We start from the raw sequence: 26,801 nt of genomic DNA, 5'->3' as shown, positions 1-26,801 counted from the left end.
ACCAGGTGAGTCCATAGCACAATACTTACGGCTGCTGTTAGCTAAGTGACGAGTTCAAGGATGGTTACTGATGTTTACGATTTTGATTTTTCGATTACTTCACAAAACGTTCGGAAATCGAGAAATACTCAACTGTCTGGGGGTTTCTCGAGGAATAAAAATCATGCCCTTATATCCCCCCCCCCCCTCCGAGGGGGTGTTGGATGTGTATCCTATATTAAAATACCTAATTACAAGAATTTTCTTACCCCAAAAATCCCGAAAACGTGCGATCCCACTCTAATAACTTTATTGAAAATGCAACATCATTTTAGTCAATCCAGTAATGAAAATGCCACGCCCTCCAGCAGCACACTCTCCGTTAGTATATCACTACGAAGTACCCTCCCCTCTCCCTTTTTCATTTCCGTTCGCTTGTTGATCGTTTCCATTCTCAAGAAAAGGGGTAACAATATCTAGAATTAAAATATGAGAAAGAATCGATGAGCTCTTTCTAAAAACATTGTTGTACATTTTGCCCGAGCTTTATATGTAGTGTCTATGGTGGATTCTCGCGACGTTTAGGGTCCTCTGGTGAATAACTTTAATAATAAACCTGAAAGAAAATCAATCAATCAATCAATCAATCAATAAACTTTATTTAAGGAGGGACGCTCATTAATCCAAGGAGTTATTTAACATGAAGCCCTCGCAGAACTGACTTGCCTTCTTCCCCTGAAGATTTGCACTTCCAGTGTGACTGATATGACTAAATTTTCCAACTTATTTTTATCCTTGTCGCGACTGAGTTACTTGGAAACGTGATAAGCTTAAACCGAGTGCAGGCCGGAAACCTACCAGTTGACCTTACATTCAGGGTTTTTTTTTTTTAATCTTTTCATTTGAACTCAAAAGGAGTTGTTGTATTGAACTCATTGTCGTGATGATTGACTGAAAAGGATTGTTGTGCTTTCCGTTGTCTAATGTGACCTGCGTTAATTTGGTGTACTGAATTTCGAGTTATTTGATGTTACACAAGGAAAGCGCAACTTACAAAAAGATCGGAGAAGGGAATGAAGCTGAATAAAGATAACTCGTTTTTTAGTAGTTGCAATGAGATGTTGTTGAAGATTTGGAATTGAGCAGTGACATTCAAATTGAAAAATGTTTTTTTGTAATCCCCTACCCAAGATCTTTTCCTCACAACCCCTTTCCCCCAAGAGGGTGTCTAATCAATTAATGGCTTCAATCTAGCTACTTTAGACTTCGTTCGATTTTTTTAAAACTGTTCAATGATTATACTCCAAGTCCCATGATGACTCTCATGAGTTGACTTCTTTGTCTTACGCGGGCTTTTTTTGCGTTCGTTTTTACATGTTCATTTATTAAAACATCAATTTAGTCATCTAATTATTCTCTCTATGCTCATCCAATCAAACATGTAGCGCTCGATAAAGCTTCAGCAATTTTTTGATGAAATAACCCATTAATTATGAGATATTTAACATATCTTGCATATTTCATTTCTGACAACACTAAACAATCATCAATGGATACTTCACATTTCCCTGAAAAGATAAGTTGTGGTTGCGACTTAGAATCATTTTATTGAATATGATTCTTTCTAAAAGTTCTTTTTATCATTTAAATTGTTGCCAGCAAATATCTCAAGATGTAAAAATATTATAGCGTTGCGGCTGGGGTGATGGTCAGGCCATTTTATCTTTGCTGTAAGAGGAAACAGGTGCGCTGTTACTAATCATTTTACAATGTTTATCTTACTTGTATCACGATGTAACACGAAATGAATAATATCATATCTTGAAAGTTCTTCAGATCTAATATAATCTAAGTTTGAAAAGTTAAAAGCTGGTTATTTCTAACTGATCCATAAGTTCAACGAGTAGGATTGGGATGGAGCGCTTTTAATGTGAGCATTATATCCAAAGTCATATTCCTCTTGGTTTTTCAGAACAAAAGAAGCTTCGTTAGTTTCTGTGATTCCAATCCCATGATCTGCACGTGCACAGCTACTTCCTCCTCCACCAATCATCATCACTGATCCATCACCAATATCCCAGTCACACCAGAAGCCGATCTTGTTGGCGCTTTGGATGTTTCCACTGCACTCAGCCTGTTGAAACCCGTCTGTTGACTGGTATTGTCCGCCATATTGAACCGTACAGTTTCCAAGACACTGATCACTGGCCCAAACTGTGCCATTTCTAAAGTCGCCATAACTTGTGATTTTAGATCGAAATGTTTGTCCACCCAAACAGTTACCTGTGGTCTGTAACAGAGGAGTGTGACTGGGGTCGTCACTGCGCGTGATCTTTATTTCGCTACCGTTGACCGACCAAAAGGCTGTTGAGATCATATCGCTGTTCACGGAAGGGTTGTTTGTCGCTCCAATAGCAGCTTTCTGGTCATACCACCAGTTGCCATCGTCACGCATCCAGTTCTTTCCATCGCTGTTTGAGAATCGAGCGATAAGAGTCCAGCCTACAAAGAAAGTACATTTCTCATCTTTTCTGTTTTTGATAACAATGTATGGATAGTTTAATTTTATTTCTGAGTCTTTCTGGATGGCCATATTGGAAAGGATAATAATTTATTCTTTTTCTAGCTTGTGCAATGGTTTCAACCTTCTTCTGTTTTTCTTGGCGTCATTATTAAAATAAATTAACCATGAAAAATTTTTTGGTGACCATAAAGGAAATATATTTATAAAAGATAAAGTTATTAAGTTGGCAAAATAGGGTTACTCGTGCATGTTTTTTTTTTTTTTTTCACTTTTACAAGAACAGTTTTAGGAGTGTTCTGGAAATTGGCATTAACGTCTCAAGGCCAGAGGGAAGCATTGCACTCGTCAATATCTGAAGAAAAATGGAAACTAACCTTTGGGTAAATTTACAAGAGAATTTGGAAATCAATGATAACAATAGGAAAGCGGTAAGCAGCTGAAATTTGAGGCGCTATCTAATTTTGGAGGGGAATTACACCGTCAGTTAAGTGTAAAACTTCTTGCCACATGGCTAATTGATGTCACCTTAGCCGCAAACTTAATTCTCCTGGCAAACGATGTATCACCGAATCCCAGGCCAGCTTTTGCTCCCCCTTACAGTACTAAAGGCTTAAGAATTTATCATCTAAATATGCACAGTTTACGAAACAAACTGGATGAAATACGCCTATTTTTTAATGAGCATGAACCCTACGTTCTTTCTTTAAACGAAACATGACTTGACGATAATACCCCAGATGTGCGCGGGAAATCGTTACCATGGATCACACCCACTGTAAAAGATTTGGGGAAAAGGCGCAATTATCATCACAAGAAAGCTATTCATGCTAGCAATGAGCCTCACTGGAGCAGTTACAAAAGGCTGCGAAATATTGTGTCGATGAAACCTCGTAAAGAAAAAGCAAACTATTATTCAAACCAATTAAGTGAAAAACAAGACTCTCGGGAATTGTGAACTCTAAATGCGCTTTTACCAAACAAAAAAACAACTATTTTTGAATCAGAAACAAGGAACGATGAGAACAATTATCGGCCGATCTCAGTCCTTCCCAAAGTATCAAAGATCCTAGAGGGTGCTATTCAGGTTCAATTCTTAGCTTTTTTAACTGTACATCCACCGATCAGGTTTCCACAGGAAACACTCCAGGGAAACTGCAGGCTGACGTTTATCTCACCGATCTTAGTTTAGGATCACATGGATAGACAAATGGTTACTAGCGCAGCTGTGATTTGACTATGTCGATGTCGCCTAGGGGGAAATCTCAGAACGGATGTTGCAAAGAGCTTCAGCGCTTACTAAACCGTACGGCTCGAATTATTCTTCAGAGGAAAACTTCAAAAGACACCCTCCACGTTCTTAACTGGTTAAGTTTAGCCTGTAGAAGGAAACTGCATAAATGTATTTTAGTTTTTAAGAGCTTAAATAATTTGGTTCCAAAATATCTTACTCAGTTTTTAGCAAGGAATAGTGTTTTTCATAATCATACGACTCGAAGACGAAACGACCTGCCCCAAGAGAACTTTAAAGTATGCAGGAACAATCTATTTTAACGCATTACCCGCTTATGTCAAGAGTGCCCCCTCCTTGAGTAATTTTAAAAGTTTGATGATTAAACATTTTTATTTGTAATTTTTATCCTCTAGAAATCTATAAACATTTTATCTCTTTTTATATTTTAGCCTTTTAAATGTTATTTAGAGTTTTTATAATTTTTATTCTGATTTTAAATTTTTAAATTGTACATATCTTTATTACCCAGGGCCCCTATGGATAACAGCCTCGTTGCTGAATGGGCTACCCTGTTAAAATAAACTCACTTACTTACAAGCTAAGTTTGAAGCAGTTAATGAAACGTGCATTAAATTGTGTCTCACCAGTCACACAATGTTCCCATGCGTATTCTTTCGCGCAAAAGCAAACGTAACTGTACGTCTTCTCGTACTGTGCAGCGCATTTCACATTGTTATGACAAACAGATTAACAACAAATAGGGTTTACCTGTACATGTTTTTCCATTCCCAATAAATCCGCTTTTACAGGAACAGCTGTAGGAGCCCTTAGTGTTGTGGCAGTCTGCATTACCGTCACAAGGCCGAATGGAAGTACTGCACTCGTCAATATCTGAAGGAAAAATGAAATTAACCTTTGGGTAAATTAACAGGAGAATTTGGAAATATACGATGACAGGAGGATAGCGGTAAACAACTAAGATTTGGGGCAGTCTTCTGTTGGCGAAGATAATTATACCGTCGGTTAAGTTTGAAGCAGTCTTGTAAATGTACACTTAATTGTGTCTTACCCGTTTCACAATGTTCCCCAGTGTATCCTCTCGCGCAAACACACACGTAACTATTCTTCTCGTACTGTGGAGCGCATTTCCCATGGTTCTGACAAGGCCAACTGATACATGGAGACTAAAGATAACATATAGCAATGAGAAATAAAGCGGAAGATGTGACATTCGCTCGCCAATCGTAGTAAATATCATCATAGGCCATGTTAACAAATGACATCAGTATCTTTAGCTAACCTCCCCGCTAATACCAAAAATCCTTTATAACTTATAAAAATGAAAAAGAAACGCTGAAGATGTGGCATTCGCTGAACAGTTAGAGTGAATATCCTTATGAGCCGTTTTTACAAATGGAGTCAGTATCTCTAAGTTAACATTCCCCGCTAATACCAAAAATCCTTTTTTAGTATTTTCTCAAATAACTCCTCTCCTTACTTCTGCGATCAACCCCTCTCCGTACGCATTCAACCGCGTGTAATTCATCTCCTCTTCCTTTCAATAAAACAGAGTGAACAGTTTTCGTTTGCAACTTACTGCAATACTATAGTGATGGTGACTCTGACTGGGGATTAGCTTGTCTGAGTTGTTGTAGATATCCGATGGAAGCAATTCACACAGAATTGTGCCATTGATGTCATGAAAAGCAGCCAGGTTAAAAGAGAAACATGAAGGGATATTGACACAAGCAAATCCACATTCGCGGCCTTCAACAACATGGTCCAAACCAATAGTAGTGATGTTGAGAAAGAAAGACTTGTGAAGCTCAAAGTTGGCATAAACCATTTTTTCATCTGTGCGTCGGCTAAGAGGTTTACCTTTAACCAGTAAATCGGCGACTTTTGTTTCCAGAAATGAAAAAAGAAATGAAACAATTTATTACAAGTTTCGACTCATGCCCAATATATCATCAGAATTCTAAAACACGTGTTAGAAAAACTACTATCACTAGTACTTGGAAACAACTCCTTGAATTTTTGGGAAGTCTTAATTATAAGATCATTTAAAGTTGTATGCTACCATTATCCCCATGTGGTCGAAATCTGATCAGTTCCCTTGCTCTTGAATTAAGCAATTTTATAGCAAACTGTAAGTAATTTGTCAGACTTTAAAATGATATGATACAATAATTCTAGGGGCTTTTTGTATATTTGGCATAACAGATCACATATCAATTGATAACCTGTCGTAAATGTAAATATACCCAGGCTGCAAGTAGTCTATCAGTTCAGAAAGCAATAAACAGGGAGTCCACTCTTAATGACAACTTTGTATATTATTGATTAGTTAGTGAGAGCGATATATTTTTTTTTTAAGAATTTTTCTAAAATTTTTCAAGATTTCAAATGCAATAACTTATATCTAAAAACAAACTAATTTCACTGCACCAAATTTGCTTTTTCTGTTGTCTTGTAAACTGACAACGTCCAAAATCTGACGTGCTTTCGAAAATGAACCAGTTAGTGTTAGCAATTTCCACTTAGAAAAGATATTGTTTCGACTCTTCATGATGAGAACTTGTCAGTGACAACAGTTCAGCAAAAGGAATGAAACAATTTCATCGTCGTGAATAACTTAACTTTATAAGTGTTCTTAAATACTCCTCACTTTATTTTCAGTATAAGTTGATTTCCTTCCTACCTTATTTCCCTTTGTTAGGACGAAACAGTTGTAAAACTTTAAGAACATGCAACTTTTGAAACAGATGAATGAATAATCGAAATTTTTCACCTCATATTCCTCCACTTCTTTTTCCTTTTCTTTTTTTCTCTTTTATTTTAATATTATTCGGTGAAACAGTTTCTTTACAATTGCTCTTTCTATAAGAGGATAAAACATGTCGTATGGTAGTCCCCTGTATTGTGATTAAAAGTTAATGTGTGTCTTGGTAATAATCTTGAACGCTTCAAACAAGACACAGGCTGGGAATTTTTTTCCTCTACTCCGGAAAGAAGATGATCTTCACTGCATTCGATTCTGGAATAGTTGAAAGAGAATACCGTGGCGATAGGAAGAGCCAAAAAAAGAAGAAAAAAAATTAATATACTCTACGTGAAATGTTTGAATGCTATACCAGCAAAATATTGAGTTTATGATACAACTTAGGAGAGAATGATAATTAAATCACCTTTGTCTGCTACAGCCCATCCAAGTAACCATTCCACTAAAAGCACAGACACAAAACCAAACGGAAGCAGCGACAAAATGGAGCTTTTCTTTTTAAAATACATCACGGCATACGACTGAAATATATCTTGTGTTGACAGACTATTGGTGCACTGACTGTTTTAGTTAGTTGCGCGACTGAACATCGCGGTGTGGGTCCTAATTCAACGACCATTAGAAGATCACTTCCCTTGTTCGTTTCTGTAAAGCAGAGCAATAAATATTTAATGCTAATTGGCTTAATTAAGTTCTGTGATTGACAACGCTCCTTGCCCCATGCAACGGCACACCTAAATACTTAACTATGACGGGCCTTAAGATAAAATCACATTACGCTTATGTGGTAACTCACTTAGGATAGATCAGTTATCGATAACAAACCCACGTTCATTATTAATTTATAAAGATGATTCTTCAGCATTTTGGTTTTTTTTCAAAGAAACATGATTTAGTTACACTTAAGAACATCTTTGAGGCAGTCAAATCTCTACTTTCTCTTCTTTCAAATAACCTCTTCTAAATGTTGTTGACGAAAAAACGATTATATGCAATCGTTACTTTCTAAAATGTTTCTCGCTTTACAGTGATATTGATGGAATGAGGAAAGGTGTTCTCCTTAAAACATTAAAAACAAACCCTGTTATTAGCAGGTTATGATATATAGACGTAGCATTTGTGCGTTTTCTTGTTTACATCTGAAGTTTTAACTGATTAACGATTAACGTAGTAATGGGTATTTGGAAGGGAAAATAAGGAATGAAAATAAGGAAATAAGGTGATCAGGGACTTATAATTAGTAGCCTCGAGGAAAAGTTGTATATTTTATTATTATTTCAGTAAATTGCATGAAGTGCGAATGTCTCTTTATAAAATAAACAGATAAGAGGCAGTAATGGACCAGCAGGTATCAATTTAGCAGGTGAAATTTAAACATGGATTGCAGAGTTTACTTTTCCTGTATTGAAAATGCAAGAGTTTCCTTTGACTCAGTTTGAATTTCCTGTCTTGTCCACTTATTTTCGTGGTCTATTGTCAGTCCATAAGCCTTTGGGCGTGGGTAATGATTCGATTTAGCGCCCCCTTTCAGAACACGCCCCTCAGCGATACTACACAATATAACGTCTAATAAGATATATATATATATATATATATATATATATATATATATATTATGAGGGGAAAAAAGGACGTAACTACATTTCCCGACAAGCCTGTTTTGTGAATCGCTTCACTCTTCAGGGGTTTATATATATATATATATATATATATATATATATATATATATATATATATTTTGGATCATTATGAAAATTTTTATCTATCCTCCCTTTTTAGTGATTTCTTTTCTTTTTTTCTTTCCTATTACTGAGTAATAAACAAAACAAGAGGTCGCTTAGAGCGAAGAGTCAGCTTTCGGCGGCGGTATTTTTCTAGAAGGATGCGGGGATTTGTCTCTCTTAAATGCTGTTTTATGGCATCATTAAACATGAAAAAGCTTTAAAGTACTCAACTCAGACGTCAACCATATGGCTTGTAGACGTAAATTTCGTAAGTTTTCGTAAATAGTTCATGCACTTTTTGTTCATTGTTGGGTGGAATTTCGAAATGTGCAAATTAAGTTGACTGTCTGAACAAGAAGTTCACCGTAACCACAACATATTTTTATATTTCAATAATCTTCTACCCCACTTAAGCTAGTCTGAATAAAAACATCATGAAAGAAGAAATGAGAATTTCGCGCTATGCCGAGAATAAAAGCTTGTATATTTACGGTCATGACGGCAAAGGCAAAGCAGGTGTCAAACGGAAAAATAGTTTTCAATGTAAGAAACCGTTAAAAAGAAAAAAATCATATGACTTGTTCTCACAAAGGATCCATCTAAGTATGCGAAACAAAGATAATACCTCAAACAGGAGTTTTGTGAAAAGACGAGTAATTCAATTTCTGCCATTTTTGATGATAGGCGCTGTCACAAACGAGCCTTTGAGCGCTGAGGCGATTTTCGCTTGGGAAAAAACATATTACAATATTTGGAAAACCCATGGTGGTTTCAATTTTTTTTTAGCCTAAGACAGATTCATGGGCAACTTTTGAAAGAAATCGGTTATTTTTTACCCGAAAAGCATCAGACCGCTTTTAAAGAGACTGCCTAAATAGTAGGTAAACATATGGAGCCACCAGTAAAATTCTATCAACAAAAGTGTGTCCTTGTTTTGCAATTTTTATTTCTCAGCTTCGCCATTGCGTCTACGTTTTAGGTCCCTAATGCACCGCAGAGTGAAACTCCACGCCTACTCATTTAGAATTAATTATTTATTGGTTACAAGCGGAGGCCCATACCACGAAAAGTATTGCAATGATGTAAGCGCATGTGTGAACTTCTCAAGTAACAACATTTAATCAATGAATCTCATTTAAAGTGTTAAACACCAAAGGAAAAGACTACTTTCTACAAACTATTCGAGACCATGATGCATAATTGCTGTTCTCACCGTGAAGTAACATGCATTGCTTCATGCCCTACAGGAGAACAACGATCTGCGTGGGTTGATCGGCCAGATCGGAAATTTTTTGCAAGAGCTATTATTAAATGCTATTTGGTTCTTTTAGCATGTAAATTATTTATTATACAGCTTGATAGTCCATGCTGCTCAGAATAGATCAGTTATCAATAACAACTCCCGCTTATGATTTTTAAAGATAATTCTTTGGCATTAAGGTTTTCTTTCCAAGAAATATATAGATGCAATTAAAAACATCTTTGAGGCAGTCAGTTCTATAGTTTCCCTTCTTTCAAATAGCCAGTTTTCGAGGTTGTTGTTAATTAGTAGCCTTAAGAAAAGGTTGTATTTTCATTCTCTCAGTAAACTGCATGAAGTGAGATCGTCCCTTCATAAAGCAAACAAATTAGGAGCAGTAATGAACCAGCACGTATCAATCTAGCAAGTGAAATGTAAACGTTATTGCATTGTTAACTTTTCTGGTGTTTAAATTGAATGATCATGGGTGTCCTTCGACGTAGTTCGAATTTCCTGTTTTGTACACTTATATTCGTGGTCTAATGTTAGTCCATAAGCCTTTGCGCTTGGGTACCGTAATTATTCGACTTAGCGCGCGCCCTCCTTCCAATAAGCGCTTCCTCTCTAATAAGCGCCCCCAACGTTTAATATATATTTTTTTTATTTATAAGCGCCTCTATTCTAATAGTCATCTCTATTTAGAATGCACCCTCGTTTTGATAAGTGTTCCTATAGCATAAGCGCCCCCTATTCCAATAAACGCTCTTATTCTGTTTCAGGCATAGCATTGTACAGAGTAGATGTACATTGAGATCAGCCGTGGACCATCTTCCTTTAATTGGTCAGGTAAAGTCCTATCACAAAAACAGTGGTCTTGGTCTCAGTTTCTCAACTATTATGTCAGTACACAGTCCCTTCAAACGAAAGATACCGTCTTAAAATGTTGCGAAGATTGCTTGGCTATAGTCGTTTAAGCAAGGAATGATCCAGGGGTGAAACAAGTTCGTTCAGTTTCCAATCTTTTCTATCCTTTCAAATAAGACTTGAAGTTTGTTTCACATTCTGCTGTCTCTCAAAATAGAAACTTACATTTTTAAGCAACCTCAGTTACAGTAAGCGCCCTCCCTTGAGGTAACTCAAGAGTAAATAGGCGCCCTGGAAATCAAAAATCGAATCATTACGGTACTCTAGTAGTTTTGCGAAGCAGAAGTAAAATTTTCAGTTGAAAAGAAAGTATTTTTGGAAGTATGAGCCATTTTCATGTCCATTTTAGGAAACTCCATTACAGATCTCGAGAAATTCTTATCGAGGAAGATCCTACTAATTGAACATTAGTAGCATTGTTTGAATGCATTTCTAATACATTCAAACAACCGTCCAAAAAGGAACGAAATCAATATATATTGTGGAAGCAGACAATCCCCGAGTACGGCAAGATAATATATATATATATATGATTAGACTTATGCTGTGTAGTATCGCAGAGTATTTTTACGAGGTGTGCCCGGGTATTTTGATGAGCCCGTAAGGCCACAGGCAGCCCAAGCTTACTACTAGAAAAGCGGACGTGACTCTTACAGTGTTGCTCAACGTTTTATATTTATAAAGGTTTGTATGGGATATTATCGGTTTGCCTTAAAAGAGAGAAAAATGTCTTGTTTTGAAATAAAATGGACTTACGTTATTGCCTTGTTGTTTTCTTTGTTGATTACCAGCGTCTCAGGCCATTTGAAGCGTTTTCGGCGAGCTAGCGATATCGTGGTGTTCAACAAGGCCGGAAACCCACTTTAGAAGTGTTCGTCGCCCGAAGCGAAAAAATCCGCCAAAAAATTACCACCAGTCTCGATTCCTCCAGAAAACCGAAGCAGAGATGTTGCAGTTCCATTTCCATTCACTCGATTCCCAATTCCTCCCACAGATCTTTCACTAGCGATGCTTTTATCTCCAGTTCGAAAGGCTTTCTAATTTCGAATTAGTCCCGTTGAAACGATCGTGTCGACAAACAAACCAGTTAGCTCCCCTGGTCCATGCAGGCCGCTGGCTACCCTCGCCAGGCTTAGTTTTGTTACCCGACATACTATGCGATCGGCGAACGGAGCCCCTATTGTCGCTGAAACGGATCCAGGTTTGTTCTTAGCAGTACAAACGTACAGCCCGGAATCTGTCTAAAAGAAGTCACGGATTCTTAAAGTGCCGTTATGAACAGAATATCGACCTTTTGGCAATGCCATGAGTATGCGTTTCCATGAGATGACAGACGAAGGGTAACTGAGGGCTTCACAAGTTATTTCTGCCACGGTGCCTTCCTCAAACGGGAAAGAAAAAGATCTTTGGTCAATTGTGGCGCAACTGTTAAGATAAGAAAGGGAGGAATCGAAGAGAAAAACATAATAGAATTTTTAAGACCGTTGAAGTGTTTCACGTAAAGTTCACTTTAAATTTGTTAAATAGTGTTTTTTTTTTCTTTTTCAGAGCATACCTGTAATAATAATAGTAACAGTAACAATTATACTAATAACGATAATAATAATAATATAAAAAAATAACAGCAAAAACAATAGCTAGAGATCTTAAGCGTTTGTAATTTAGGCCACTCTCGACGCGCTCAAGAAAACTTTCAAAATCCCTGGAGCACATAGATCCCGAAATTACATACATACATACATACACACATCCCCGTCTGGGGCTTTTTAGAGAACAATTGCATAATTTACATACTTTATACTATACATACAAAACTAACTAGTAACACGTTAAAAACAATATAAGTTACTTATAACTTTAAGAACAGAATGGTTATTTAAATAAAAAATCATTCAGGAGATGCCTTTTCAAAGCTCTCTTAAAAGAAGCTGGTTTTTCACATAGTTTCAATCTTGAGTCAAGTTTATTACAGATGGCTACACATCTATAATAAAAGAAATTAAACTTATTCCAACAAGAATCAAAACTGGATCATTTGAGGTACTTGTCATAACCTTTTCAGTGCACTCATATTCAATATTCATAATACCGTTTAACACAATTTGGTCAGTTTCGTATACAGAGATAAATTGAGTCTTTTTCTAATTTTCGCCTCATTTGCGCGTGACATTAACTGTAGAATCAACATTCGAAATGGAAACAATAACTAACTTCAAATGGAGGAAAGAATTCACACCCCCTCGCCCCTTACCGCCGCTTGGTTAACTCAATTGGGAGAGCGCCGGACTGCTGTGCGGGAGGTCGAGAGTTCGATACCGGCCGGACCAACACTCAGGGTCTTAAAATTAACTGAGAAGAATATGCTTCCTTTCTTTAACATCAAGAAATGGTTAGATATTCTAGTCTTCTCGGATAGGGACGAATAAATGGAGGTCCCGTCTCCTGCAGGGTAGGGCTAAGAGACGTTAATTTCCCACGCACGAGATTACTGTGTGATGGATGTCCTCCGTGGGGTGGGTTGGGTGGGTAGGTGAAATCGCTACGGACTAAACACGGCTGCCAGAGGCGCTTGTCTGATTTCAACCTTAAAACTGTAACTAAACACGTAAAGAGAAATAGAGACCTTTACCTTACCTTTACCTGTCACGTTCTTCAAATGGAGGAAAGATTTCGCACCCCCTCCCACTGTCACTTTCTTCGTGGCTTAATCGTAGGGAAGATAGATAGAATAAGGGTAATAATGAATGCCAAGCGGTACGTGTATTGAGTCAACTCTATTCAAATCAAAGAAAATGAACACACTCCTATTTTAAATGGACCCTCGGTTTGATAAGCTTCCCGATAACATAAGCTCGCCTCGGGGAGTTTCAATAAACGCCCTTATTCTATTTTAGGCATAGCATTGTACAGTGTACATGCAGATTGAGATTAGCTGTGGTTCATCTTTCTTTAATTGCTCACTTGAGGCTTCATCACAAAAAAAGTGGTCTTGGTCCCAGTTTCTCAACCATTATGTCGTCATCAGTACGCAGTTCCTTCAAACGAAAGATCCCGTCTTAAAATATTGCAACGATTGCTTGGCTATAGTCGTTTAAGCAAGGAATGACCCAAGGAATAATATTTCGTTCAGTTTTCATTCTTTTCTATCAATTCAAAGTAAAACTCGAAGTTTGTTTTACATTCTTCTGTTTCTCAAAAAAAAAAAAAAAATTACATTTTTAAGCAACCTCTTTCCAATTAGCGCCCTCCCTTGAGGTAGACTAAGAGTAAATAGGCGCCCTGCAAATAAAAAATCGAATCATTACGGTAGTAGTGTTGTAGAGCGTTTTCAAGGATTGATATTTCAAGCATTTTTAGGTTTACCTTTTGTTTTCTTAAGTCTCGCCTTTTCGCCCCTACGTGCTATTTTGATGAATCTATAGTTTTGATCAGTTATTTTTAGTGTGTGGTTGAACTTGGCTCAGCACTTACCGTGCTAGACATTTTAATCTCTTGTTATGGTTGAGGATAACTAGTTTGCTAGGTGGTCATGTTTGAGTTGGTAAAACTGACCTTGAGTCTTACCCACACTGAACATCCTGTTTTGGAAATTCCCACGGTTAGCTAACCCAAACATGTCTGTGATTTTTGTATTTAATACTGGAGCACTCCTTGCTGAAAGTAGTAGAAATAAGCAGTGGAACGAGAGAGAGAAAATTAGCTGTAGTAGAAGCAGCAGCTTAGGAGAATAAAGAAGAAAATTACAGAGTCTCAGTACCTTTCGTTAGTTCGCCAAGCGAGTGGTAAAACCCCCACAACAGTAGTTTACGCGGCGGAAATAAAAGTTTCAGTTAAAAAGAAAGTATTTTGGAAGCATAAGCCGATTTCATGTCCATTTTAGATCTGAAGAAATTCCTCTCGAGGAGGATCCTACTAATGAACTATAATGTACTTCTGATACATTCAAACAACCGTCCAAAAAGGAACGAAATCAATGATATCTATTGTGGAAGCGGACAAGCCCAGAATACTATTTCTGCAGTTATAATCATTAAAGGAGTGGACGCCGATTGCAACATATATACTTTGTGTTTACATAAACATTGAGCATAGGTACATGTTACTTATCAAGCGTAAATATTTATTTTTTGTTCAAATCATAGGGGTTTACCCTAAATACAAGCAATATAGTTCCCAGGCTACTTCTCGTGTAAGTAAGCAGGTGTGTCATTTCTTTAAAATGTTACAAAGTGCTGAAAGTTAAAGATAAATTTTCCTGCTCGGTGATACTCCTATATTTGTTGATTTCGCATCGCTGAGTCACAACTTAAGCTAATTTCGAACTATTATTAAAAATGCAGTTTAATTAAGTGACTCGGTCTTGTTAAAATGGAATAAGTTGATGGTGACACAGTGTAGCTGTTTGAGGTTAAACTGTTTTATAAAAGAGAAAGCAAAAAACCATCCAATTGGTCAACGGATCCAAAGATTTAATGAGTAGGCCTGAGAAGTATGTGAGTTAAAACCGAAGTCATGTTCAGTTGAAAACACAAAAGAGGCTTGGTTAGCTTCTGTAATACCAACACCGTGGTCTGCCCGATAGCAGCTACTTCCTCCTCCACCAATCATCATCACTGATCCATCACCACCACCCCAGTCACACCAGAAGCCGATCTTGTTTGCACTTTGGATGTTTCCATTGCATTGAGCCTGTTGGAACCCGTCTGTTGACTTGTACTGTCCGCCATACTGAACCATACAACTTCCCAGACACCGATCACTGGCCCAGACTTTGCCATTTCTAAAATGGCCATAACTTGTGATTTTCGATCGGAATGTTTGTCCGCCCAAACAGTTACCCGTGGTCTGTAAAAGAGGGGTGTGGCTGGGGTCGTCACTGCGCGTGATCTTTATCTCGTTACCGCTGACCGACCAAAAGGCTGTTGAGATCATATCGTTGTTCACTGAAGTGTCGTTTGTCGCTCCAGTGGCAATTTGCTGGTCATACCACCACTTACCATCATCACGCATCCAATTCTTGCCGTCGCTGTTTGAGAATCGAGCGATAAGAGTCCAGCCTGCAAAGAAAGAACATTTCCCATCTTTTCTGTTTATAGTAACAATGTATGGATACTTTAATCTTATTTCTGGATGGCCATATCGGAAAGGATAGTAATTTATTCTTTTTTCTAGCTTGTAACAAGTTGTGCAATGGTTTCACCCTTCTTCTGTTTTTCTTGGCGTCATTATCAAAATAAATTAACCATCAAAAATTTTCTGGTGACCACGAAGGAAATATATTTATAAAAGATAAAATTATTAAGTTGGAAAAACTCGTAGGAGGGAAATAATTATAGCTTAACTAATTAACTAATTTTAAGCGGTGTAATTAACAGATTAAGAACAAATAGGGTTACTCATACATGTTTTTCCACTTTTACAAAAACAGTTGTAGGAGCCATAAGTGTTCTGGCAATTGGCGTTAACGTGACAAGGCCAGAGGGAAGCATTGCACTCGTCAATATCTGAAGGAAAATGGAAATTAACCTTTGGGTAAATTTACAAGAAAATTTGGAAATCAATGATAACAATCGGAAAGCGGTAAGTAGCTGAAATCTGAGGCACTATCTGATTGGGGAGGAGACTTTACACCGTCAGTTAAGTATGAAGCAGTCATGTAAATGTACACTAAATTATGTCTCATCAGTTGCACAATGTCCCCATTTGTATGGTTCACGCAAACGCAGACGTAGCTGTATGTCTTCTCCTAATGTTTTACATTCTTCTGACCAACAGATCAGCAAAAACTAGAGTTTACCTGTACATGTTTTTCCATTCCCAAAAAATCCGCTTTTACAGGAACAACTGTAGGAGCCGTTAGTGTTGTGGCAGTCTGCATTAATGTCACAAGGCCGAATGGAAGTACTGCACTCGTCAATATCTGCAAGGGCAAAACGAATTTTTGGCTAAATGAACAAGAGAGTTTGGAAGTATACGTTAACGACAGGAATGCGGTATACAACTAAGCTATGAGTCATTTTCCGGTCGTGAAAGAGAAATATAATGTTAGATAGCTAGAGCTTTATAATGGCCGGTCGGTTGTGTTCATCTGGCTCTGTGATGATTTACCTCCTAACTTGTCTGATGGTGCTCCATTTCTCAAGAAAGCTTCAAATACTTTCGGAAGATGGTCACCTTTCGCGTTTGGAAGCTGGTAGGTACGCAACTAAATGAGAGTAAACTTTTCTTCCTCCCAACAAGTCAAGCCGCGTTGCGAGCCGGGATCGAAGATGGCGGCAAGTTTAAAATATCTTCTTGTCACACAGCTTATTGGTGTCACCTTAGCCGCAAACTTAATTGTCCTGGCAAAAGATGTATCACCGAATCCCGGGCCAGCTTTCCTCCTCCTTGCAGTACGAAATGCTCAAGAATTTATCATCTAAATATCCACAATCAGGATATACGAAACAAACTGGATGGATTACGCCTATTTTTTAATTAGCGTGAACCCTACGTTCTTTCTTTAAACGAAACATGGCTTGACGAGAGTATCACAGATGAACAACAACACCTTCCGGACTACAACATAATTAGAAAAGATAGAGATTGTTTTGGAGGCGACGTGGCGGTTTATATTGCCCACCATCTACAGTTCAACTTCATAAATAATGAAAATAGTTCAAATATTGAAGCGCTTTGATTTGAACTTACGCCGCCTAACTTCAAGAAAATCTTGTTCGGCAGCCTATACAGGTCACCAAGTTCGGATGCTTCTGTTTACGTTGGAGAAATTCAATCGATGTTAACGAACTATTCAAAGGATGACAATGAAGTCACTCTTTTGGGGACTTTAATTTTAACATGGCTTTGAATTCATCTGGCCATCAACCGAAAGCAAAGAACTTCTTTCGTATCACCAGTGCGCAAATCAACAATTACTGAATACACGAGAATCACTGAACATTCCAGAACTATAATTGACTTATTCTTCACTACAAGGCCCGACCTATATCCCTCCTGTGTAATTTTGAATATATCAACAAAGTTGAAATGGTAATTACCCCGTTAGCCTTTCGCTCCGACGAAGGGCTAACGCTCGAAACGTCAGCTTTTATAATCGTAACGGTGGCCAATTTACCATTTCAACTTTGTTGATATATTCAAATTATTTCGTTACTCCCATCGACGCAGCCCCAAACAGTTTCTTTAGAAACTATCAACCTTTATTCATGTGTAATTTTTGTTGGTTTTTCTTATCCCTACGCCATTTTTGGAATTAGAACGCTTCACAAAATAAAACTCCCTCCACCAAAGACAGTTAAGGCGAAAAACTATATACATTATGATCTTGAAATATTCAGAGTCGACTTGAATCGTATCCCTTAGGATGTTGTTGAATTTGGGTAAAATCCAGATGATGCGTGGAATTCTTTTAATATATATATATTTTTTTTATGTCAGTAGCTGATAGTAACGCGCCAGTTGTCAGCCGTCGTGTGCGCGGGAGATCGTTAACCTAGATCACACCTACTGTAAAAGATTTGATGAAAAGGCGCGATTATCATCACAAGAAAGTTATTCATACTAGCAATGAGGGTCACTGGAGCAGTTATAAAAGGCTACGAAATGCTGTGTCGATGAAACTTTGTAAAGAAAAAGCAAACTAGTATTCAAAGCAGTTAAGTGAAAAACAAGACTCGCGGGAATGGTGGAAAACTTTAAATGCGCTTTTACCAAACAAAAAACAACTATTTTTAAATCAGGAACAAGGAACGATAAGAATAATTATCGGCCGATCTCATTCCTTCCCAAAGTATCAAAGATCTTAGAGGGTGCTATTCAAGTTCAATTCTTAGCTTTTTTAACTGTACATCCACCGATCAGGTTTCCACAAGAAACACTCCACGGAAACCGCAGACTGAGGTTTATCTCACCCATCTTATTTTGGATCACATGGACAGACAAATAGCTACTGGCGCTGTGTTAGTTGACTTGAAAAAGCTTTTGACTTAGTAGACCGTGAATGTTTACTCTACAAGTTAGAAAACTACGGAGTCAGAGGAAGCACTCTGGATTGGTTCCGGGACTATCTTACGACACGAACACAAAGGGTACATTTTAGAATGGACTTGTTCTCCAGCCAAGCCATCCAATTTGGTGTTCCGCAGGGCTCAATTCTAGGGCTTCTTCTTTTTGTTTTATACATAAATGACATACCTCAGTGCTTAGAAAACTGTTTCATTAATATGTATGCGGATAACACTGTGGTATACTCTACGAGTCCTTGTACTTTGGTAATAAATAGGGTAGTACAGGATGATTTAAATCGAGTAGCGCAATGGATGGAAAGTAACAAGCTTATGTTAAATCAGAGTAAGTTGACAAGATCTCACGAAATCGCCTAATTTTTGTATCCAGCTCACGGGAAGGTCTTAGAAAGGGTAGCCAAATTTAACTATTTGGGTGTTGTATTGGAAGAAACACTTAGTGGGAAAGATCACCAATGTGGCCTGGGGTGAAATCTCAGAAGGATGTTGCAAAGAGCTTCAGCGCTTAAAAAACCGTGCGGCTCGAATTATTCTTCGAAGGAAACTTCAAAAGACACTCTCAACGAGCTTAACTGAGTAAGGTTAGCCTGTAGAAGGAAACTGCATAAAAGTATTTTAGTGCTTGCATAATTTTCCGAAATATCTTACTCAGCATTTTACAAGGAATAGGGCTTTTCATGATCAGGTGACTCGAAGAAGAAACGACCTGCACCAAGAGAACTTTTAAGTATGAACGAAAAATCTATTTTAACGTTTATATCAAGAGTGCCCCCTTCCTGGATTAATTTTAAGAGTTTGATGATTTGACATTTTTTTATTTGTAATTTTTCTCGTCTAGAAATCTATTAACATGTTATCATATTTGTGTATTTTAGCATTTTAAATTTTAATTAATAATAATAATAATAATAATAATAATAACCTTTATTTTAAGAGGGTGACACCAACTACTTTTGAAAAGTATTCTCCCTAATGACCCTCTAAAACACCCGCCCACCCCACCCCAGGGGAGAACATCCATCACACAGTGATCTCGTGTGTAAGAGATTAACGTCTTCTACCCCAACCCTGCTGGAGACCGGACCTCCATTTATTCGTTCCTATCCGAGAAGACTAGAATATCTAACCATTTCTTGATCTTATAGAAAGGTAGCAAATTCTTCACAATTATTTTAAGACCCTGAGTGTTGGTCCGGCCGGGGCTCGAACCCTCGACCTCCCGCACAACAGTCCAGCGCTCTATCCATTGAGTTAACCGGGAGGCGGTGAGCTCAATTAATTCTAATTTTTACTCCAATTGATTATAATTTTTATTCCAGTTGATCATAATTTTTACTCCAATTTTAAATTTTTAAATTGTACATATCTTTATTCCCTTAGGCCCCTATGGATACCAGCCTCGTTGCTGAATGGGCTACCCTGTTTAAATAAACTCACTTACTTACTTACTTACTAGCTAAGTTTGAAGCAGTTAATGAAATGTGCCCTAAATTGTGTCTCACTAGTCACACAATGCGTATTCTTTCGCGCAAAAGCCAACGTAACTGTACGTCTTCTCGTACTGTGCAGCGCATTTTACATTGTTATGACAAACAGATTAACAACAAATAGGGTTTACCTGTGCATGTTTTTTCCATTCCCAATAAATCCGCTTTTGCAGGAACAGCTGTAGGAGCCGTCAGTGTTGTGGCAGTCTGCATTAATGGCACAAGGCCGAATGGAAGTACTGCACTCGTCAATATCTGAAGGATAAATGAAATTAACTTTTGGGTAAATAAACAGGAGAATTTGGAAATATACGATAACAGCAGGATAACGGCAAACAACTAAGATTTGGGGCAGTCTCCAGTTGGTGAATAGAATTATACCGTCAGTTAAGTTTGAAGCAGTCTTGTAAATGTACACTTAATTATGTCTTACCCGTTTCACAATTTGCCCCAGTGTATCCTCTCGCGCAAACACACACGTAACTGTTCTTCTCGTACTGTGGAGCGCATTTCCCATGGTTCTGACAAGGCCAACTGATACATGGAGACTAAAGAAAACATATAGCAATGACAAAAAAACGCGGGTGATGTGGAATAAGCTCGACAGTCATAATAAATATTATTATGAGCCGTCTTTACAAATAGAGTCAGTATCCCTTAGTTGACCTTCTCCGCTAATACCCAAAATCCTTCATGAGTTCTACGCTCAAATGACCTCTCTCCTTATTTCTGAAATCAACCCCACTCCATACGCACGAAATCGTGTGTAATTCCTCTCCTTTTCTATTTGCAACTTTTGATACTGAGTGAACAAATTTTATTACAACTTACTGCGATACTATAGTGATGGTGACTCTGATAAGGGATAAGTTTGTCTGAGTTGTTGTAGATATCCGATGGAAGCAATTCGCACAGAACTTTGCCATTGATATCATGAAATGCGGCCAGGTTGAAAGAGAAACATGACGAAATATTGACACAAGCAAATCCACAGTCACTGTCATCCATAACATAATTCAAACCAATACTGGTGACGTTGAGGTAGGAAAACTTTTGACGCTCAAAGTTGATAAAAGCCATTCCTTTGTCTGTGACAACTTTTGTTTCTAGTAAGGAAACAGATTGAAAAGAACATTATTTCAAAGTATTTTGCTCATGCCCAATATCTTATCAGAATTCGAAAACACTTACACACAATAAGAAGCGCGCGTTAAAAAAAAAAACAAAAAAAAAAACATTATTACTAGTACATGGAAACAAGTCCTTGAAGGTTTGGGAAGTCCAAATATCATTTTCAGCCGGAGTTGTATGCTACTATATTTCACCATTCAACCGAAGTCTGATCAGTTCCCTCATCTTTGAGAAAAGCAATTCTATAGCAAACTGTAAGGAGCTTGCCAGAGTTTAAAACGACATGTCAAAGGGGTAAAAGTTTTGATATATTACAAAAATACGTTCAGGTAAGTCCTTTAACTTCTAGTTGCGAGTAAAACTGGCTAGCGACTGAACTGACCTCAGGTGTCTTCTTGGTGTAATTATATATATTTTTTAATATGTTTGCTAAAACTTTTATAGTGTCGATCTTGCTTTCGTTTTCCCGACTTAGCCGCAAGAGTAAGAAATTGAACGCAGAAAATGATTTTGTCAAGTATAAATATCTTGAAGGTTAGTATGTGTCATACTTAGTATGTGGGATCTGTTTCACGTAACTTGAAGTGAATCGCTAGCTAAGAGAAAAATAATGACGATGCATGAGGATTGACAGCTTAGCAAGTGTCACTTTTATCGTTGCTCTCCTTAAAAATGATCAACTATTTCTTAAGAGAACTCGTATTATCATTGGCAACGATATTGAACACTTTACCTAAGAAGTACAGGCTGGAATTATTTTCCCATACTCCTGTGCCCTCGAAAAAAAGATATTAATTGCACTCAAAAGTGGGTGAAAGTTAATGCCTGAACCAGGAAAAATATTGAGTTTACGATGTAACCAAAAAAGATAATAACAATTGCATCACCTTCATCTGCAACAGCCCGGCAATGATACCATCCTACCAAAAACACAAACGCAAAACTGAAGGGAAGTACCGTGAAAAAGAGGCTTCGCTTTTTAAAATACATCTAAAAAATATCACTGATGTGATAGGCAGTGACAGACTTTTCGTACATTAACGCCGCTTTTAGTTAGTTAAACGACTTGACATCAAGATCGTGCGCCTCAATTTAACAACCATAAGAAGACTACTGCACACATTTGTTCTGCGACACAAAGCATTAATATTTAAAGTAAATCAGCATAACAAATCATTTACTGCACCCCTTAGGATAAATCAGTTATCAAAAATAAAGTCACGTTCCTAAAAAGTCAGAATTTTCGTACCCTAACACTTTTAAATAGTTAAACGACTTGAAATTAAGATTGTGCGCCCTGATTTGACGACCATAAGAAGACTACGTACCGTCACGCATTTGTTTTTACGATCCAAAACATTAATATTTAAAGTAAATCGGCACGCCTTAGGATACATCAGTTATCAAAAAAAAAAAAAGTCACGTTCAAGATAAAGAGTGATTCTTTAATATATGGATTTTTTTTTTTTCAACCAGCATTTGGATGCGAAATCCAACATAACATCTTCAGCCGACATAACATGTTTTGGCAGTTAACTGCCGAAAGCGGTAAACAATTTTTGTTTTCTAAAATGTCTTGCCTTTATTTGGTTGGAATAAGGCAGGTGCTTTTGTATCAAAATATAAAAGTGGAACAAGCTGTAATTACAAGAAGGGAATAATATATCTAGCGCGCGTAGCATTTATGCTCGTTCTTTGTTTAACTTAATATAACTTGCTTCGTTTTTAATTTTGTAACTCGAGATAATGAAAAACAATCCTACCTAAGTCTTAAAGACTGATAGTTTCTAAAGAAACTGTTTGGGGCTGCGTCGGTGGGGGTAACGAAATAATTTGAATATATCAACAAAGTTGAAATGGTAAATTGGCCACCGTTACGATTATAAAAGCTGACGTTTCGAGCGTTAGCTCCGCTCCGACGAAGGGCTAACGCTCGAAACGTCAGCTTTTATAATCGCAACGGTGGCCAATTTACCATTTCAACTTTGTTGATATATTCAAATTATTTCGTTACTCCCCCTCACGCAGCTCCAAACAGTTTCGTTAGAAACTATCAGCCTTTATTCATTTAAATTGAATATGCTGAATTTCGTTTCCGCATTAAAAGTTTCATAGGAAAATTCATTACTCGACGAGGGAATTCTGCATTAAATTCCTCGCGAAAACCGATATCGCACGAATTGTATAATTGAATAAATACAAGAAAAAAAAAAGAAACAGCGTTACCTATAGCTGTTATGTATACGTAGATGCGAAACAATATCACTTAGCCTCGTTTTCAAATCGCATGTCCACGCTAAATACTTCGCCTCGTTAACCAATCAGATAGCTAGATTTAATTCAACGATGCAATTCTAAAGGCAATTCATTTGTTTCCAGTGAAAATCTAAAGATGTCTAAGGAACGTAGCGTTGCGGCTGGGGTGATGGTCAAGTTATTTTATCTTTGCTATGGGAGGAAAAGGTTTGCTATTACTGACCATTTTTAAATGCTCATTTAACTTAAATCACAAATCATCCTCTACAAAGTTCTTTAGTTCTAAACTAAGTTTGAAAAAATAAAGGCCTGATTATTATTAACGGATCCATAAGTTCAACAAATAGGACTGTGATGGAACGTTTCCTGTGACAGCATCATAACCAAAGTCATATTCAGTCGCGCTGGTTCCTAAGTCAACAAAAGAAGAAGAGCCAGTTTCTGTGATTCCAATCCCATGATCTGCACGTGCACAGCAACTTCCTCCTCCACCAATCATCATCACTGATCTACAGCATACATTTGTCTCTGCGACCCAAAGCATTAATATTTAAAGTGAATCGGCGTCATAAATTATTTACTGCACGCCTTAGGATAAATCGGTTATCAAAAGTAAAGTCATTTTCATGATAAAAAGTGATTCTTCAATATATAGATTTTTTTTCAACCAACATTTGGGTACGAAATCCAACATACGAACTTTATCTCTAGAGAGAGTTAACTGCGAAAGGCGGAAAACAATTGTTGTTTTCTAAAATGTCTTTCCTTTATTTAGTTGAAATGAGGCATTATTAAAAACTGGACCATTGGATAATGCATTTCAAGACTTTTTATTGGCTTAGCCATTATGGTACATGAGCCAATATACCATAATCTAATATCTGTACATTGTAACATCCGGTTTCTTCTTACAAAATAAAGTCCAGACGATTTGTCTAATATCTTGAGGGCGTTTTTAATAAAACAATTATTCCACTCGCGCTTGTTGGATATGAGATGATAATAGCCACCTCGGCGCTACGCGCCTCGTTGGCTATCATCTCATATCCAACGCTCACTCGTGGAATATTTGTTAGATATACAAAGCGCACGTAGCCTTAGTGCGTTCTCATTTATTTTATTTTTTTTAACTTAATTAATAGAACTTGCCTCATTTTTTGTAACTCAAGATAATGAAAACTAATGTTATATACGTCGTGGCTGATTAACTTTGATGCAGGCAAATTACTTAAAAGGCCACTATGACTGAAAGAAGGAAAATCACCGTTTTCATTCAAACTGAGATATTGGGTGCGAAGTCCAGCATAACATGTTCAGCACAGAGAGCCAACTTCTAAAAGCGGTAATCAACTGTTATTTTCTAACATTTTTTGGCCTTTATTTTGTTGGAATAAGGCAGGTGCTTTCGTAGCTAAATATATAAGTGAAACAAGCTGTAATTACAAGAAGGGAATAATATACATAACGCACGTAGCCTTTGTGCGTTTTTAATTTTATTTAACTTAATTAACAGAACTTGCCTCATTTTTTGTAACTCGAAATAATGAAAAACAGTCTTATCTACGTCTTAGCTGATCAACTTAAATGCGCGCAAGTTACTTTGAAGGCGACTATAAATGAAAAAAGGAAAATCAGCGTTTTCATTCCAACCGAGATATAATGCGTGCTATCCCTGTAAAAATAAGCATTTTCTTAAAGCTTAATAAACACTTATTTCGGAAATTTAATCTAAATTTATGATTGAACAGAATTGGAGCTTATTCTTCCTTGCTGAGACATATTACAACATATGTTTCTTTGACGACGCATTTTAACAAACACGCTTCTATTTTATCGGAACGTGACCTACACATGTTGATCTGAAAAAAACGTGTCTGGAATTTTTATTTTAACACCTCGTTAATTTTTAGCCATCCTTTTAACTTCAAAGTAGCGCTTTTGAGCGAAGTTTTCAAAGCAGACGCTATATCTCAAGAAGTAAAGCAAAAATCGAAACTCCGGGACATCCTTTTAGGTTCATTATACATCCAAATGTCACGAAAATTAACCGACGTATATGAGAACGATCCTTCGCAGTAAAGCACTATTTGAGCAATAGTGAAAATCAGACCTGAAAAAAATTTCAGGCCTGTACGGGATTCGAACCACTGACCTCTGCGATACTAGTGCAGCGCTCTACCAATTGAGCTAACAAGCCTACTGGGAGCAGGCCATCAAATTAATTCGATATAAACCCGTGGATGATAAATCAAACAACAACAAACATATGAAACATATGTGTGAACTGCGGTTATGAGACGTATATGAGAACGATCCTTCGCAGTAAAGCACTATTTGAGCAATAGTGAAAATCAGACCTGAAAAAAATTTCAGGCCTGTACGGGATTCGAACCACTGACCTCTGCGATACTAGTGCAGCGCTCTACCAATTGAGCTAACAAGCCAACTGGGAGCAGGCCATCAAATTAATTCGATATAAACCCGTGGATGATAAATCAAACAACAACAAACATATGAAACATATGTGTGAACTGCGGTTATGAGACGTATATGAGAACGATCCTTCGCAGTAAAGCACCATTTGAGCAATAGTGAAAATCAGACCTGAAAAAAATTTCAGGCCTGTACGGGATTCGAACCACTGACCTCTGCGATACTAGTGCAGCGCTCTACCAATTGAGCAAACAATTCTCGATCGTTCTCATATACGTCTCATAACCGCAGTTCACACATATGTTTCATATGTTTGTTGTTGTTTGATTTATCATCCACGGGTTTATATCGAATTAATTTGATGGCCTGCTCTCAGTTGGCTTGTTAGCTCAATTGGTAGAGCGCTGCACTAGTATCGCAGAGGTCAGTGGTTCGAATCCCGTACAGGCCTGAAATTTTTTTCAGGTCTGATTTTCACTATTGCTCAAATAGTGCTTTACTGCGAAGGATCGTTATCATATACGTCTCATAACCGCAGTTCACACATATGTTTCATATGTTTGTTGTTGTTTAAAATTAACCGAATAACAACCGAGAATAAACTACCAATAGATCAGAGCTCATACCAAAAACACTTAGATAAGAAACAGTGACTTAACATTTTTTATAACATAACCAAAGTTAAGCGGAGTGTAGCTGTTTGATGTTTTGTTGGTGTTTGTTTGTGTGTTTGTTTGTCGGTGTTTAGTTACTACGCGTTCCTAATTCACACCTGCGAAGTCTGTTATCCAATCACATTTGAGCAATTCATTTGACACTACATGTATTTTTCCTGTCGCCGCTGATGCTGCAAGATAGTGGAGAGTGGATACAGTTTGTGAGGAGTTAGGTCGAGCAGGTTAAGTGTGACACGGGTGAATATGAGGCTATTTGTATCGAAAGCTAGGTGCTTCAACTCGCAGAAAAATGAGCCGGGAAAGAGGTCAGGCAATAGACTCTGGCCGCTGAACTTCTCTAAGTCTGTTAGGAACCCCTATCACAATCGGTGAATGATATGTCCGCT

General features: G+C 37.5%; 2 protein-coding genes across 4 annotated transcripts; both read right to left on the bottom strand.

Moving 5' to 3' along the window:
* Nucleotides 1–1,566: 1,566 nt before the first annotated feature.
* Nucleotides 1,567–7,172, bottom strand: LOC111346752 (uncharacterized). Of its 2 annotated transcripts, none has more exons than XM_088748094.1 (5): nt 6,923–7,172; nt 5,332–5,633; nt 4,804–4,918; nt 4,503–4,625; nt 1,567–2,481 (listed from the first exon to the last, which is right to left on the bottom strand). In XM_088748094.1, the coding sequence occupies exons 1-5, from the start codon at nt 7,023–7,025 to the stop codon at nt 1,859–1,861; spliced, it is 1,266 nt and encodes a 421-aa protein (XP_088604220.1). In that variant the 5' UTR covers nt 7,026–7,172; the 3' UTR covers nt 1,567–1,858. The 2 variants fall into 2 exon arrangements, with proteins under 2 accessions (XP_088604220.1, XP_088604222.1); XM_088748096.1 differs by lacking the exon at nt 6,923–7,172 and adding an exon at nt 5,750–6,173.
* Nucleotides 7,173–14,503: 7,331 nt separating this feature from the next.
* LOC111345258 (uncharacterized) lies at nt 14,504–22,174 on the bottom strand. 2 transcript variants are annotated; one of them, XM_088748089.1, is made up of 6 exons: nt 21,937–22,171; nt 20,750–21,024; nt 20,352–20,466; nt 16,202–16,324; nt 15,807–15,908; nt 14,504–15,461 (listed from the first exon to the last, which is right to left on the bottom strand). In XM_088748089.1, the coding sequence occupies exons 1-6, from the start codon at nt 22,037–22,039 to the stop codon at nt 14,857–14,859; spliced, it is 1,323 nt and encodes a 440-aa protein (XP_088604215.1). In that variant the 5' UTR covers nt 22,040–22,171; the 3' UTR covers nt 14,504–14,856. The 2 variants fall into 2 exon arrangements, with proteins under 2 accessions (XP_088604215.1, XP_088604216.1); XM_088748090.1 differs by lacking the exon at nt 15,807–15,908 and having other exon boundaries at nt 21,937–22,174.
* Between the last annotated feature and the right edge of the window lie 4,627 nt (nt 22,175–26,801).

Source organism: Stylophora pistillata, chromosome 2 (assembly GCF_964205215.1).
Source record: "Stylophora pistillata chromosome 2, jaStyPist1.2, whole genome shotgun sequence".
In the NCBI taxonomy this organism is placed as follows: Eukaryota; Metazoa; Cnidaria; class Anthozoa; order Scleractinia; family Pocilloporidae; genus Stylophora; species Stylophora pistillata.
Note: the sequence above shows the minus strand (reverse complement) of the source record. Positions and strands in the feature narration are given on the sequence as shown.